Source organism: Meleagris gallopavo, chromosome 1 (genome assembly GCF_000146605.3).
Source record: "Meleagris gallopavo isolate NT-WF06-2002-E0010 breed Aviagen turkey brand Nicholas breeding stock chromosome 1, Turkey_5.1, whole genome shotgun sequence".
NCBI lineage: Eukaryota > Metazoa > Chordata > Aves > Galliformes > Phasianidae > Meleagris > Meleagris gallopavo.
Window position 1 is genome coordinate 25,655,979 of NC_015011.2, and position 15,656 is coordinate 25,671,634.

The following is a 15,656-nucleotide window of genomic DNA, read 5'->3' on the forward strand; positions in this document are numbered from 1 at the left end:
AACCACCCTAGAACAATATAGGAGGGGGAAAAGATTAATATTTGGAAATTAGAAACTAACTTTCAGTAATACAGGTGGACACCTGGCTGAAAAATGTGTAAATTAAAAACCTACAGAAAAAAAAAAGATCCATCTCATAGTGAAAGCATTGGGAGTGACATAATAATTCACATTTTTACATTTTTTTTCCTTTTTACTAAATGTTGCATCCCTATGAGCAGACAATTCCAACTGCTATCATTTTGCATTGGTACTGATGAGGACAGCAGGTGCTCAGCATCTCTCTGTAGGTGTTTGTTGTGTTGGATCTGACCTTTGTTTTCACAACAGCACAAGAAAAAAGTGCCTTGGCTTCAGGGAAGCAGAATTCATTCCTATCAGCCATCCACAGCTTAGCAACAGGATCTATACTGTATGCACGCAGAGATAATCTTTTGATTTGTTTCAGGTTACAAATATGCCTTTTTCCAGCAAGCTCTGTACACAAATATTTGAAAAATATAAACAAGTGAGAGTTCCAGTCTCCTGTGAACATACATCTTTGCAGATTGTTGTCTGACCCCAAAGTTACTCTTGCCTGTCAATAACCCATCTAATTACCTTTGTGCTACTTTCTCAGAAAAGGCCTGGGAAAACCCATCAGCTTTGTAATGTAATTTGAAGGTCAACACATTTTCATTTTCTTGGCCAATTCCTTCTTTGTCCAAAAGTTAATATCAGGTCAATCAAAGAAACTACTTTTGATAAGGCTGTTATCTTCAGACTTTCAAAAAGCATTCAAAATTTTGTGTAATTAACCAGCTGTCTTTCTAGCTGAGTCTAAGAGCAATTAGAACACTATTTTTCTGCAGAATAACACAGAAAGTTTCTTTTTGTTTAACAGCAAAGAAGAAATATTGGCAACATCAGATGGTGACATATGGAATAATTCAAGGACTTCAGGTACTACACCTGGTTTAATTAGTTCTTTCTTAGCGTTCATGTTAATTAAAGAAGTGTAACAAATAATCCCATGGAAATTATTCAAGCGTGTTTTTGTTAACTCTTCAGATGCAAACATCCCAGAGATTGTTTGTTCACAAGCAGAAGACAAAGAGAGTGCACCAGCTAATGAAAATATAAAAGATAAAAATGCAGAATACAACCAGGGTGATCACGAAGATGATGAAAAAGAATTAGAGTTGCTGGTAAGTGTTATACAATTATATCTACAGTATTAAATGATATGAATCCATTTACGCTTCAAAGCTGGTGAAATGCCCCCTTTTAACAGAGCTGACTGATGTACTAATTTACAAATGTAAAGCCTTGGTCTGTACTTTCATTGAATTTCTAACTGATTCGACAATAGAAGGTGCTTTGATTTCAGCATAGTGCATCAACTTTTTCTGGTCTTAAATTAATGACTTCTCCCTTTTACCTCTTTACCAGAGGCTCTAAGTGACGGTTTGAAGGAATTAGAAGACTAATATTTCAAAGATCTCTCATCCTAGTCTCTGGGATGGGTACATTCTTGTAGAAATGCTTTATATCTGATATAATTCTTTTATTTATGGTACTGTTTGCTTTTAGTTGTTTTCAAGGCATAACTATGTAACGTGCTATATGAACAAAATACATATATTTATATAGCACATCTTTCTATATCAGCATTTGGTACCAAATCTGTTATAATAAATTTTACATTGAGTGAACATTCAATCTATTTGGGTTTGTATGTGTGCACGTGTGTGGTTTTGCTTACATTTTTCAGTATGAAAGAAAAAATGGCAATAAATGAGACACATACAGCAATTTATTATTCTCAGTGTTTGTTCTCAGCTCACAATCATTTTAGTGCATAGACTTGTAATCATAGATTATAACAGCTATCACCTGTGAAAATGTGAATGCTGAATCAGGAGAGGAAGATGAGAACCATTTTTTTTTCTTTATTAATAGAGAGAGAATAAATTTCTCTTATTTGAATATATTTTTTTCTTGCCTTTTCTCCAAAAAAGTTCAAAATTGTTGCCTATTGTGGGATATTTCACTGCCTGAAAGTCAACCTGTCTCTCTCTTTTTTTTTCTTTTATGATGAAACATAAAAAAGGAGGACCTCCAAATCCCTTGTTGTTCTCAGTCCACTCTGTTACAAAAAGCAGGATCAAATATAACCGTTTGTTTATCAATTGCCAGGATTGTCTGTACAATAAATGAAGGGGGAGCTATAATTTAGATGTTAATTTGCACTATGCGCTCTTTAATGAATTAAACAATGAAGGCTTATAATAGATGGAAATACAACCAAATCTTTGAAACGCACAGGCATTGGCTCACAAGACAGCTGTGCAGTTGACAAGTAACATGAGCCTTATGTGAGAAGAAGGGGAAATCGTAAGATTTGCATATAATTATTGAGATCATGCAAATGTCAGTTATGAGGAGGGGAAAAAACACAGGCATCTCACTGTTAAATCCTGACAGTTGGCATCACCGAAGAACTCAAATACACTTGAGCACTGGTTGGCAGAGGGTCATTAAAACAGAATTTGCAGAGACATTAGCTCCCTCACTTTTCTTTGAGTGACGTTTTACTATTAATAGTTTGCAGAGGCTTTGCAGAAAACATATTAATAAGAGAAACTGTAACGGGGTTTTCTACAGCAAGTGCAAATGCATAAAGGGGTGCCCAAGAAGCTAGCCTCTAATTGATCAGCTAGTGCTATCAGTGTGACTATGCTAAAGTGAAAAGAGAGTGCAATGACAAGCAGCCATAGCTGAATAATACAATATGATATATGGGAGCTAGGAGGGAGAGTGATTAGTTTCTGGCCTTTTACTTCACTAATCTCATTTCCAACTCATGTCTTACTAGATTGTCTAAAATCAGTCTGGTTTGAAGCCTGTAAAATGGTCCCTGGGAGAAATGAAGCAAAGATAATCCTTACAGTATTTGTCAGTGTGAAATGTGTCTTTGTTTTACTGGACAATGCTGTACATTACCAGGCTTTGATGTACTGTATCACTGCCCTCATTTAAGTGCCAATCCTCCCTCTCCCCAATGCCTCTCTCTCTCCAAACCTAGAACCGAATGTGCAGAGAATGAATTAGCCTCCCTTTAAGGGAATATTCTCTTCAGATTTAATTTGTATAAAATGCACTAGCAGCTTACTGAACTCATGAATAAAGAGAGAGGGTTCTGAATTCTATTTTATTTCCTGCTCCTTTCAACGCCACCATAAAGCTCATTACCTATGTTAAAAAATACACACAATGCAAATTTTGCAAATGGTTCGGAACACGTTTCCATAAAAGCTTTGTTACCGAAAACAAAACTTTCCATAGCAAAATCCTGCCTCATTCATTTGGCACATTTTTTGTAAAGCCTTTTTTGATCATTCTTTTCTATTCTATTGTTTCAGCTAAATCAGCACTTCACAGGAGCTAAAGGTACCTCTTCCAGAGATGAAAGGAATTTAGACACAACAGAACCAGTTAATTTTCCAAGTGAAACTGTAAGACTGGAGAAAAATCTAACCCATGTAGAAAGAAGCAGTGACTTGCTGAGGCACCCAGTGCCTATCAGTTCCTTATCTGAAAATACTTCACAAGTGATAGGAGAAGAATTAAAAGGTAATGCTAAGTATTCCATAGGAGGTTATAATAGTCACCCATCAGAAAAGGAAGTCTCTGCTGGCTCAGCAAACAGCAGCAAACAGTCTTGGGATTCTACTGGTATCAGTGAAACCCTTTCATCGGCAAAATACTTTCCTGGAACAAAGCAGAATGAGGCTATCAATATTGCGGCTACTGTCTCAAGCCGACAAGGAGAGAGCCACACAGATATTACAGGAGGTGAAGCAGATAGTGCCTCAGGAAGTAAGATGATGGAGAGGTTATTCATCAGTGAGGATGATACCTCGAAAGAGGCCTGTGAAATGAGAGCAGCAGCCATTTCTTCAGTGCATGATGAATCCCTGCAATTAAAACCATGCATAACAGGAACGCTGGATGGCAATGCTAATCCAGCTCCAGAGCACCAAGTGCCGAAAATATCTCACCAAACTCTGGATTCATTGTCACCAGCTGCTGACAAAAACGAAGGAAAAATTGAGATGACTGAAAGCAAAGTTCAGGCACATTTAAAAGGAGATTTACATACCGACACTTTTGCATACCCTGATGTCTCAACAGATTCCACAAAAAGCCAATATGCACACAAAAAAGGAGTCTGTGAATTGTCAGAAAAGAATTATAACACTGATACAGAGAAGGAGAAAAGAGTCATTGAAATAGCAGATTTAGCACTAATTGGAGAGGAAGAAGCACCCAAGCCTTTCAAGTCTCACAGAAAACATGCCTTCAGCGCATCGTTCCTGCCAGATGAAGACAACAAGTACAGAGCCAGGCCTGCACAAGCAGGACCTGGGGCTTACTTGCCAGAGAATGAAAGCAGAGCTGAAGATGCTCAGGAACACAGAGGATTCACGAGGTTAAAAGACAGAGGAAAGACAGAGAATGGAAATAAAGGAGGACTGACAGGGACAGAAAGAGAAGAAAACGCCACTGGACAGGCATGGAAACGAGCAGATAGTGGGGTGCGGTGGGCAGCAGGGAGTGATGCAGGGGCTCAGAGTTCATGTACCAAAGAGTTATCTACCTGCCAAGAGGCAGAGAGCTGTGAAAAGTCTCCTGTCTCTGAGCACGGTATTAAAGGGAAAGCAGAGGCAGGTACAGCTTATATAATTAAAACAACATCAGAAAGTGCTCCAGAAAAAATGTCTGCCAGTGAAAAAGCAGTAATTGCTAAGCTACCTCAAGAGATTGCACTAAGTGACAGGCCCACAGAGGAAGAGGAAACAGCGTTTGATACACATGAAGGGAGAAATGATGGTTCACATTATGCTCTTTGTCAACTCAACACAGTGGGTGTATTATATGACACTGAATTTGAAAAGGAATCAGTTTTAGATATTTATAATGCACGTGTACATGAAACACTGCAAGGAGAAACGATGTCTGTATGCAATAGCAAGGAAAAATGTGCCAAAGCAAAACCAGACATTGGAGATATTCTGCCTGCAGAAGGAGCTGCGAAGGCTTCTTCTGCAGGAAAGAAAGAAGGCTTGGGGCAGGGCTTACATTCAGAAGAAGTATCTAAATATTCCCAGGGTGCCCAGAAACATCGCTACAGTGAGGAATTGGCAGAGCTGTATAGCGAAGAGAGCTACCTTGGAACGCCTTCCTATTTGCATGTCAAAGCTCAAACAAAAACACCAACTTCTGGTACAAACACTGTGCCCAGTTACCACTATAAAAGCCCTCCACTGTCATCTTATCCAGCAGACATGGACCATCCATATATTCACTCTGAATTCAAAGTCATTGAAAAGGTTGTTACCGAGTCAGGATATGATTTAAGTCTGCCAAATGAAATGAAACATATTAATAAATGTCTCTTTCCTGAAGCTGAAAGAAAAGAAGTACCTTCCACTTCAGACACAACTGTTGCTAGAGAAGGAAGAGGAAGCAATATAGGTCAATGTTTCCATCAAACAGAGTTCAAGCAAGAGAAGTCACTGAGGCCAGAAATTTCAATTAGTAAGGCTACCAAAGAAGTTGCTGGGAGAGGCTCTGATTCTCACCATTTAATAACTGAGGGGAAAACACTAAATTGGCTTGATGACTCGCAGAATGAAAAACAGAACATTTCTCATTCTGCAGATATGTCTGACCAGAGTAGTGAAGAACAGATGCTGTCTAGTGAGACTCCAGGTTTAAAAGAGATTGGTTGCAAAATCTTTTGTTTCTTCTTCTTTCTTGTGTTTGCTGCAACACTTTACCACTATGATTTGATGGTTTGTCTTGCACTCTACCTGTTCTCCCTGTACTGGCTCTACTGGGAAGGAAGAAGAAGCAAAGAGTCTATCAAGAAGGAATAACATTGTTTGATTATCAACCGTGCTCAAGATCTATGGTCAATAGTCTCCAACCCCTCCAAAGCATTTCCACTGTTAAAGAGATTATTCATTGTTAGAACCAAAGCAAGGTTTCTACTGAAGCATCTTTTTAAAAAGATTACATATGAAGTTGAGCCTTCATATACGTAATTATACTATAGGACCATCACGTTTGGATCATTAAATACCTATATGAATATGAGATCTGAAGCACGTCAAGTTAAAATGAAATACAGCTGTTGCTCTTTAGCACATATGAAGAGGCAATGCTTCATATCTCTTTAACACTTAAAAACACCATTTTGTTGCATTAATTTCTTTTGCAGTAAAGCTTCATATTTTTCAGAGTTTTTTTTTTTAATATTTTGTGTAGTACATAAAAACACAGGGAAAGGTGTAATAACTAACTCAGTATTTTGGTACTGATACTGCAGTTGATAATCTGCTAGTGTAATTAGTCAACACTCTAAGAAATATGACATCTGATGATAGGTTAATTGTTTTGTCCCAGATTTTTATTTCATTGTTTTGACTTAATGCTACAGTGATACACCTGTTTAAAAAATGTAAGGTTAGACTCCAGTTGCATCATATAGCTTTTTGGATGTAGCTGTGTAGATGAACAGACATGCTGTTTCCACCCTGTGGCTGAAGAGATAGAAGCCCACAGCCACAGGCTGTTCATGCACTTCCACAAACATTTTTGTTTTATTTGTAAATGAAGATTATGTAACATGATTGAGAATTTCATTGAACTGAGTGTTATCCCAGGCAAACGCTTTGAATTGCATTTTTTTTTTTCCACCAGTGTTGCTTAAGCATATCTAAAAAGCATTAAATAAATTTTACAAAGGAGTGCTATGACTGTGTTGAGCATGTCTGAATTAGGCTTATTACTTTTTTCTATGGCTTGTTACCTAGTGCTAATCATACACCAATAGAAAACAGAGGGCTGGTGGGGCAGAAAAGCCTATTGTATGCCCTAAGAGGAGCCCACAGAGACCTAGTGCAGCAGGCATTCTGCAGAGCAGGCATGCTGGAGGCTCCACTGCTACAGCGGTCCTGATCTGTCACAGAGGGTCATGTCCAAAGTTTGTCCAAGAAAAAAAGACATGAATAGATTACGTTGCAGTACAGCCATTTTCCAGATGATGGCCACAAATGCCATCATAGGCAGTATACTAAAAGAAGCACCAAGGTGACATAATGTTACTAGACCCTAGAATTTAAGAAGGAAAAGTATTTTAAGCTACATTTATTTCCCTCTCCTCAGCTCAGTATTGCTGATTGTGAAAGGTTTGTTTGCAAGATATGGCTGAAGCTCCATAATAGTCTAATCATCTGGTTGTTAGCTTAGCTCTGAAATAAATGGTTTTAAACCATTTATTAGTTATATGTTTCAGGGTGCTAGGAGACTCTGCTACAAGGAGTACTTTGACATTCTTGTTCTCCAAAGGGGTTTAATTTTGGAGCTCTGTGGGAATTGTGCACTCAGTGGGAGTGAGCAAACACGGGGGATCTGTTGCTGATGAGGACGCTGACAGCTGTATACCCTGACAACTTTTGACAGCATCCATAAATGAGTTTTAGTGATGGGCTGGAGGTACTTAGGAGGGACACAGAAAGCTGTAATACTGTTCTTGATCTTCAAAGGTACTTAGGAGCTAAATGTTCATTGAGATAATAAATTAATTCAATAGGCATTAGGAGCTAGGTCTAATACAAAGTTTAGGTTTATAATAAAATCAAGATTGAGGCTGAGTCTATGTAATTCCAAAATCATAGAATGTCCTGAGTTGGAAGGGACCTCAAGGATCATCAGGTTCCAACTCCTGAGTATATAATGATCTGAAACTCTTCTTTACCTGGAGACCACAAACACTGAAAGAACCTAGCCTTTTTATACCACATATAGGCACTTTCTTAAAAGAACATGACATTCCTTTACTGTTGGCAGTTTGCCCTCTGCAATTTGACAGATCCCTGGTCTAAGTGGTTCAACATTTAAGCCTCTCTGGTTTAGAGAACTCCAGTATTACGTAGGTCTCTCCAAAGTAATGCCTCCTACATATTTCCATGAAAACTACAGTGGGTATACAAAGAGCACAATAACACTGTTCAATAGAACAAGTTCTTAGCTACAGAATACTATTTTTCCACAAAGTCAGCACCACTATGCATTTTCACCAGCAATGAACAAGAGCCTGCATGCCATGCTGATAAAAATCTGTACCAGTGGAGGTGACCCACTGTTGCTTTCACCACTGCTGCAACTTATCACCCACAACCTCAATGTGCTCACATCCATTGTTCAGTTTCCAGAAATGTTCAAAAAGCATCGATAAATGTCAATGGATGCCATTTTTTCCACATGGAAGAGTTCAGTAGCACACCTTTGCTTCATACGCACTTCCATGTCAGACACCATTCTGTCAGACTGCGGCTCTGCTGCCATCTGTCACACAGCAACAAAATATAAAGGTGTATTGGCAGGAAGGTGCAACCTCTACTGCTGTTCCACCAACATCTGCCTCTGATATTATGAGGCAACATAACAAATTAGGGGGCATTTCTTTCAGAGCAACCCTCATAGTTCACTTCCTGATACAGTGGGGGCTCTCAAGTTGCATCTACATATTCTGACAGGATAAAGGTCTTCAGTAAGAGAGCTAAAAAGGGTGAAGAAAGCACTCTCCACCTATCTTGATGAAATTGTTACTGTTTACTCTGGCCTCATGGCCAGAGAGAACAAGAACACAAGACACATCGTACTGTAGTAGTTAAAATAATCTGACCAGGAAAAAAAAAGTTTAGATAGAATTCCCTGGTGAAAAACTTTCTTATTGTAATTTAAATTATACCTTTTTAAAGAAAAATGCAGAAAACTCTGAGTGAGGATCAAATCTCAGGTTTTCGCCCTTTTAGGAAAATGCGCTGTCTACTAAACTGTGGGATTCAAATTCATGTTTGAATATCTTCAGCTTTACTAAACTTGGGCATTCCATCCAGTAGGATGTACTTTGACAATCAGACTACTATTGTTTTCAGAAGGAATCTGGTTCTCAGGTCTTTGAAGTACCTGAATGCATAGATGGGCTCTCATTTTTTCAACTGAGTTAACTGAGAGTGGCTCACTGTTCAAAATTTTTGCTGCTCAACTCTCCATTTAAGGCCAGAGACTTTTTTATTTGCAGCCCAAATCCAAAGTGTTTTCTTCTCTCAGACCTGTGGTCCTATATATGAGATCTGATTTTTAGAGAAATCTAAATCAGATCCAGTCCAAATGCTTAAATATCTGACAGAGCTAAATAACTGAACACCCTGAACACAAGCCTTATTGGAAGCAGAGCTAGTCAGACCTGCCATTGTGGAAGTGGACAAGTCTGCTTGTGGCTTTTGATTGAATCTTGGGAAATCCAAAGAGTACATACATTAGGAAAATTTGTGCTCTTTGCTTGTTTGACCTGGGAGCCAGGATACCCTGGAGCTATGGGAACCTTTCTGTTCTGGTTCTTTGGAATGTGCAAACTGAAAGTGGCTTCTCTCATTTACTTCAACCCAAAATGTTTGGTTGTTAAAGATTCATCTCAACTGATTGGACAGCAATAAAAGGGTACAGGGATAATCAATATGCCCAGGATTATGGGTGGATAAAAGTAATTGGATTGAATCTGTCTCTGGAGAACAGCATAAAAATGTAATGGAGAACCCAGGAGCCATTATGGACTGCATAAATAGAAAGGATCTATTAGTACAGTCATTCTTTAAAAATTAGTGGGATTCTACAGTGTATCGTAATATATTTAAACCAGTTGCTAAATTTTGAGTTACTCCAATTTCTATAAAACTTAGCTCAAAATATCTTTATTCCAGTCTGCCATTTTAACACATACAGTCATTCAGAATTGGAATTCAAGGTAAATACTTGAATGTTAGAATAAGCATATTTCACCTACATACAAGTGGTTTATTGTTAGCATTTCTCAGATTTGAAATAGGATTTTTATGTTCTATATTTAAGATATTTAGTCATCATATCATACTTTATGATTGCAAAACAGGACTCTAGACTGATCTCTGAATACAGGTGCCTGAACTTTTAAGTTCTTATGTATTTAAAACAGCAGAGCAAGTAATTTTATCTTTTTTACTTATCATTTGATAAGGTATCATTTTAAAATCCTCTTACTTTTGTTTGTAGTATGAAAACAACACCTTCATAACATTCTCAAAATATTCAACTCTTACTTATTTCAAGGAAGAAATGATGTGTTGATGTTTTGCTGCCTATTAGGCCTTAGGAATATAATTAGTAGTTTTATTTCTACTAGTTTTTAGTTATTTCTTCAGACTTCTCTACAGAAAGAAGATATAATCCCACATGACAGGCCCATGGCCACAAAAGGTTCAACTCTTACACAATACAGAGATTAAAAATAATATATAATGGAAAAAGGCTTTCTTGCATTGCTACAGGTATACGAGGTAACTGTTTCCCATACCATGAGAGGAATGTCCCATCACTATTATCTGAACTATACATGTAACAAATTAATTTTCATATTACAACATTTACAATCTATTGAACTTACATAGAAATCTGGGGCAGCAGGGAGAGGAGTGGGAAGAAGGTCTTTATCCAGATACCTTGCTAGGAGATATTGAGAACAAACTACATCATTAGTTCCCAAAATATTTGATGTTGTTAATTGCTTTCTTTTCCTTATCCATCAGTGACTTTTGTTGTGACACTAGATAGGCTGCAGAAATAAACTGCAGGCTTCCAAAAGTCCATGTAATATTGAAAATGAGAAACAAGGCATGCAGAATCTTAACTAAATCTGTAAAAGAAGGTTAATATAATATTGTTCCGTGTCTGTATTGGTTTTTTTTTTTGTTACCTGAGTGGCATCTACACAGCTGAATTAAGCACATAAGCTCTCTAGTCATCAGATCCATGAATGAGAATCAAAATAGACATTGTGTTGAATAGGAAGCAGCCAAAGTTATTTAATGGGAAACCCTGATGGCAGAGTTGGGTCTTATACCCTTGCCATGTCAGAGTGATTAGATACTTACGCTGGGTTGCAGGGAAATATTTTTATCAGATCAGATTTCATGTCCTGCAGCCCTCTTGTGCAGTGAAGTATCTAACTAAGCTGCTACTTTCATAAGCAGAACACTGCAGAAAACTATCTCAGAGTTTTGGGACTGGAGAAAAGAAAAGTCTAACCTCTTAAAGCATGCACTGGAACATTGGTCTAGGTAGAAACACTTGGATACAGTACCTACTCCAAGACCAGTCTGAACATTTTTGTGTGAAATTCTAATCAGATCAAGTACAGTACTGACATGGGGATTTTCATATCTCCTCAATCAAGTCACCTTTTTCCTTAGTTTATAAAATCTATCTTCCTGGCCTACACCACTGTCTTGTGAATCAACACTGGGCTGTAGTTCTAGCCATGAAGGTATTATAGGTAAAGGGATAACATCACCAATGCCTAAACCCACTGTACTCTTTGAAGAGCTTGGTCTTGTACTTGCACTCTATGGTCAGGCCCCTCTTGATTAAATATGGTCAGGATTGCTCAGTTGAGTTACACAGACTGGACCAAGGAAATGAACTTGCAGTTCTTCTGAGAGCACTGTTTGAGAGCAAAGAAGAACATAGAGATACCTAATGAGGGCATTTGTGATGCTTTGCTGAACTAGGAGATCTTGATTCTGCTGAGGATTCAGAAATGAGGTGGTAATCCAAAGCTTTGAACTTCATTGAGATGGGAGAGATTTTTAAACCAAAATTAAAAACTCAGATGTCTGAGTGAAAACAATATTGATGAAAGAGGATGGGTAGATTGAAGGAACTGGTAGTTTCTGTGTTTTGAACAGGCATGAATTAAGTGAGTTGAATCATTTAATGAGTGAAGTATGTACGACTTAATAGTACATGCAAGATATGTGTGCATATGTGTATGAGTGATGCAAGTACAAGTGGGCAGACAGGTGAAAGGAGAATTCATAGGTGAGCGAAGAAGAAATAATAAACAGAATGGCTTATTAGAAAGTTTCTGAATAGCTTTCTCAAAAAATATGAGAGTTTAATAAAGTTCTGAGTAGGTTGGGCAGGTAGTATGGTATTAGCTATACCATAGCTAATTAAAGTAGTAAAAATGAAAGTATAAACTAACTTCTTTTAGTAACTACTATCAGTTACTATTTAATGCATTATGGCAGAGAATATCTTGCCCTTGACTGTAATATTCAGTGATTTCAGATTAGAGTATGGCTCTGTGGACCAGAACCAAAGACTCATTCTCAGCATACTATCGCCCTTCATTTACTCAGCTCAGACCTCAGTGACAGGAAGCTATGGGTGTTGGCACTGAACAAGGAATGCGTAATACACATCAGGCTATAGATATCAGTGAGAAAATTCAAAAACGTTTGTAAGTGAGTAAGCTCTTGTACTCCCTGCGTGGCTTCATACAGCTCAGAACTATCTATGAGTTTATTTTTTTGGCTAAAGGACATTCAGATTCGCAGGGACCATAGCACACAAGTGTGCCTTTGCATATCCTCTTCTGTGCGATGGAAGGGAAATCATAGGATGTGTAATCTCATATACTGGTTGTATTTACTCAGAAATTTCTTCTCCTTTTCACCAGGGAAATCTTTCTGGGGCTGAGCATGCCAACCACTTGTTCTCCTGGTTCTGCCTTCTCCAAGGGAAGACAGAAGAATGCTTCATACTTCCATACTTCCCCTCTTTCTCTGAAGTGGGAATGAGGACTGCCAAGGGATAGATAGTGGAGGAGTCAGTTTGATAATTAAGGTCCCCTTATAAGGAAGGAGTGCCTCCCTATTCCCAGGGCAATCAGGGACAATTAGAAGCAGCCTTTAAATACAGCAACAGTGATCTGTTTGGGGAAAAGTCCTGGTCAAACTCCTCACAAGCTTCTTATTTCTTCATCCAAGCTACATGCTTTTCTGTTTGCTTGTGTGACATGGATGAGTTGGGATCCACCACTGACAGGTGACAAGAATAGGAGGACTCTGGTGTACATTTCTTGCCCCCTAATTACTCCAGGCTGCTCAGGAGCAGAAGAAAGAAGGAGAACAATAGAGAGGAAGCAAACAAGCACATCTGCATTGTTCCATAGAGGTTCAGAATGAGGAGAATTATCTTCTGAGTTTGGTTGAGCTTGTGATCAACACATCATTGTTCTCAAAGACATGCTGCACTCCAGAAAAGGGCACAAACCCAGGCAGTGTCTTTTCATTTTCCCCTCCACTATACCAGTAATAACAAAAGCATCAGAAATAGAAAGCCAATTGATGACAGTTGTGTTCCTGGGAGTAAAAGCAATGCCTCTGTTAGCACTGCAGGCAAAGAGGGTAGGCTGCTGCAAATGCAGAGCATTTGGACACAGTGGCTGGGACATGCTAGCTGCCTGCTTTGCTGGGATGTTTCACAGACACCCACTTGTGACCATTACCAATCATTTAAGGCACCTATGTCCTGGAGCACAGATGCTTGCCCTCAATCTTATGCTAATGTGTGCGGTAAATTGCAAGTACACGGTAATGCACTGTTTTATTCATTACAGGATATGTAATTTGGTATAAAGAAACATTTAAATAGGCTGTTCATTGTCTTGAAATTGTCAAACATTGTGAGACATAAAGCGCAAGAAACTCAACACTAGAAACTGCTGCTGCGACCTTTTAGACTAGCTGATCTGGATAGACTTACACCTGTAGCTGTACATCATCTTTTAGCACAGACATATCAAGTGAGAAGCAAACAATGTTTTTCAAAAAGTGTGTTGTTTGAAATAGCAAAAAGCAATAGCATGACCTACCATGAAATACTTTCTTTTTACTTCTACAAAAGCAAAGAACTTACAAAGTCAATAAACATTGATTATAAATTAAATTGATGGCAACTGTAATCTCATTAATTTTAATAAACAGTACAAAATCATTTTCTGTTGTATGTAAACAAAGCTACACTTTTTACTGCATACAAAGCATCACAATTTTCACATTTATTTAATTTGTGTGATATTTAAGATAGTCATAGTCTTGTGGGCAAGTCATCTTCACTGCCTGAAAGGGAGTGCCTGGAGAAGGGCCCAGGTACCTACAAATTGGGAGTACAACCCCACAGCTCTGTATAATGCCTTTATGTTCTCTATGCAATGCAACAGAAAATGAGGCATTTCAGAATGGCATCTCATAAACCTACTGACTGCAGTCTCGTCTCTGTTTTGAACAGAAACAGATCTGGTAAGTCTAGATAAATCCTGAATCAGTCAGAAGCCATGGGTAAATGTATGTGGTGGGGAAGAGGTGCCAGTTGTCTGCAAAGCCTTACCCCTGTGAGGTCTCTGCTCTAAATTCCAGGTTGGGAAATACTGGGCTGCCCTACCACTCCTTGCACAGCTGTGTTTCCTTCTCCATGTTCTCAGGGAGGAAGGGATGTCAGCTGTATGTCAGGTCCCCTGATGGGGATGGTCAGTGCATGATCCTGCCTTACAGTGAAAAAACCATCAAGAGTCACTAGATTATGAGTTTAGATTTACATAACACAGCCACATCCAATTCTTGTTTTAAGCACTTGAGACCTTTACAGAATATAAGCTAACATTGTCCAGACTCATCAGTGTATGAGGACAGATAGCAATTTGGAATTAACTTTAGTGTTACTCTTTAATAAATTAATCAATTCCTATCTTGTTTGTTTCTCAGCAGTATATTGCCTCTTGCTTGATAGCAGAGCTATAATTAAGAGAACTTTCTTTTCAAGCACCCCATTCTTTAATACTTACATCCTGTTAAACATTCAGATTACAGTAGTGCTCACTTTCAATTCAATATTACACTTAGTGCATTTTGCTTCTGCTGAACACAAAGGCATTCTTATGCAAATATATAACAGATATTTTACTCTTACACAAATAGAAATCATAGGATTATTTAATCTATTATTATTATTTATTATTTAATTATTTTATTTATTTATCGTTAATGGTAAGCAAATAATGACCCAAAGCAGACAGATGGAGATAGGCTGGTGCTGGCACTCAAGCAAGTAGAGCTCTGCGATGGAAAGTCTGGAGAGAAGTGACTACAAAAGCAGTGAAATCAAACTCCTGGCCCTATTCAATGACTACTCTTCTAAAAATACAGGAGTTCTTCAAGTACTACAGATGCTCAAGATTCCAGGGAGAAAACGGCAATCCTTCTAATGGCTGCCTTTCTATCTTCATGGCATTTTTCCTCCTATTTGGCATCTCTGGCAAAGCTCCTTTTTATTCATGCTATAGTTCCCCCTTTTGTCATGAAGGCTTTTGCAGAAGCTGTGCTGTAAGTATATCTAAATAGTGCACTGCTGGTAAGTGTAGTTTTGGTCAGCATGAGAAATAGTTAAATATACTGTCAGGCATGTTAGTGGTTGAATGCTCTGTTGATTCTTCCCTGGAAATAACTACTCTGAACCACTCAGATAGGCAACTGGTCATCGGCAGGCTCAAAATATGACACAAGGAGCTCACACGTGCTTGGATGGGAGGAATAAATTGCTCATACATTGACTGAGTAATGCTGGAGGGACATAAAGTCATCCCAACTAAATTATTTCACAGAACACAATCTGAATTGTATAAACTTCAGGTAAATTCTTCACTTGGTTTTGCTTATAAAATCTTA

The 15,656-nt window shown here is 38.3% G+C and overlaps 1 protein-coding gene across 1 annotated transcript in view; it reads left to right on the forward strand.

Annotated features, from left to right (window-relative positions):
- PPP1R3A (protein phosphatase 1 regulatory subunit 3A) overlaps positions 1 to 8,364 on the forward strand; it is a 21,656-nt gene extending 13,292 nt beyond the window's left edge. Inside the window, exons 2-4 of the mRNA XM_010706790.3 lie at positions 884 to 942; positions 1,051 to 1,187; positions 3,405 to 8,364. Coding sequence (XP_010705092.1) covers positions 884 to 942; positions 1,051 to 1,187; positions 3,405 to 5,924 — 2,716 coding nt within the window. The 3' untranslated portion in view covers positions 5,925 to 8,364. The remainder of the gene's footprint in view (positions 1 to 883; positions 943 to 1,050; positions 1,188 to 3,404) is intronic.
- The last annotated feature ends 7,292 nt before the right edge of the window (positions 8,365 to 15,656 follow it).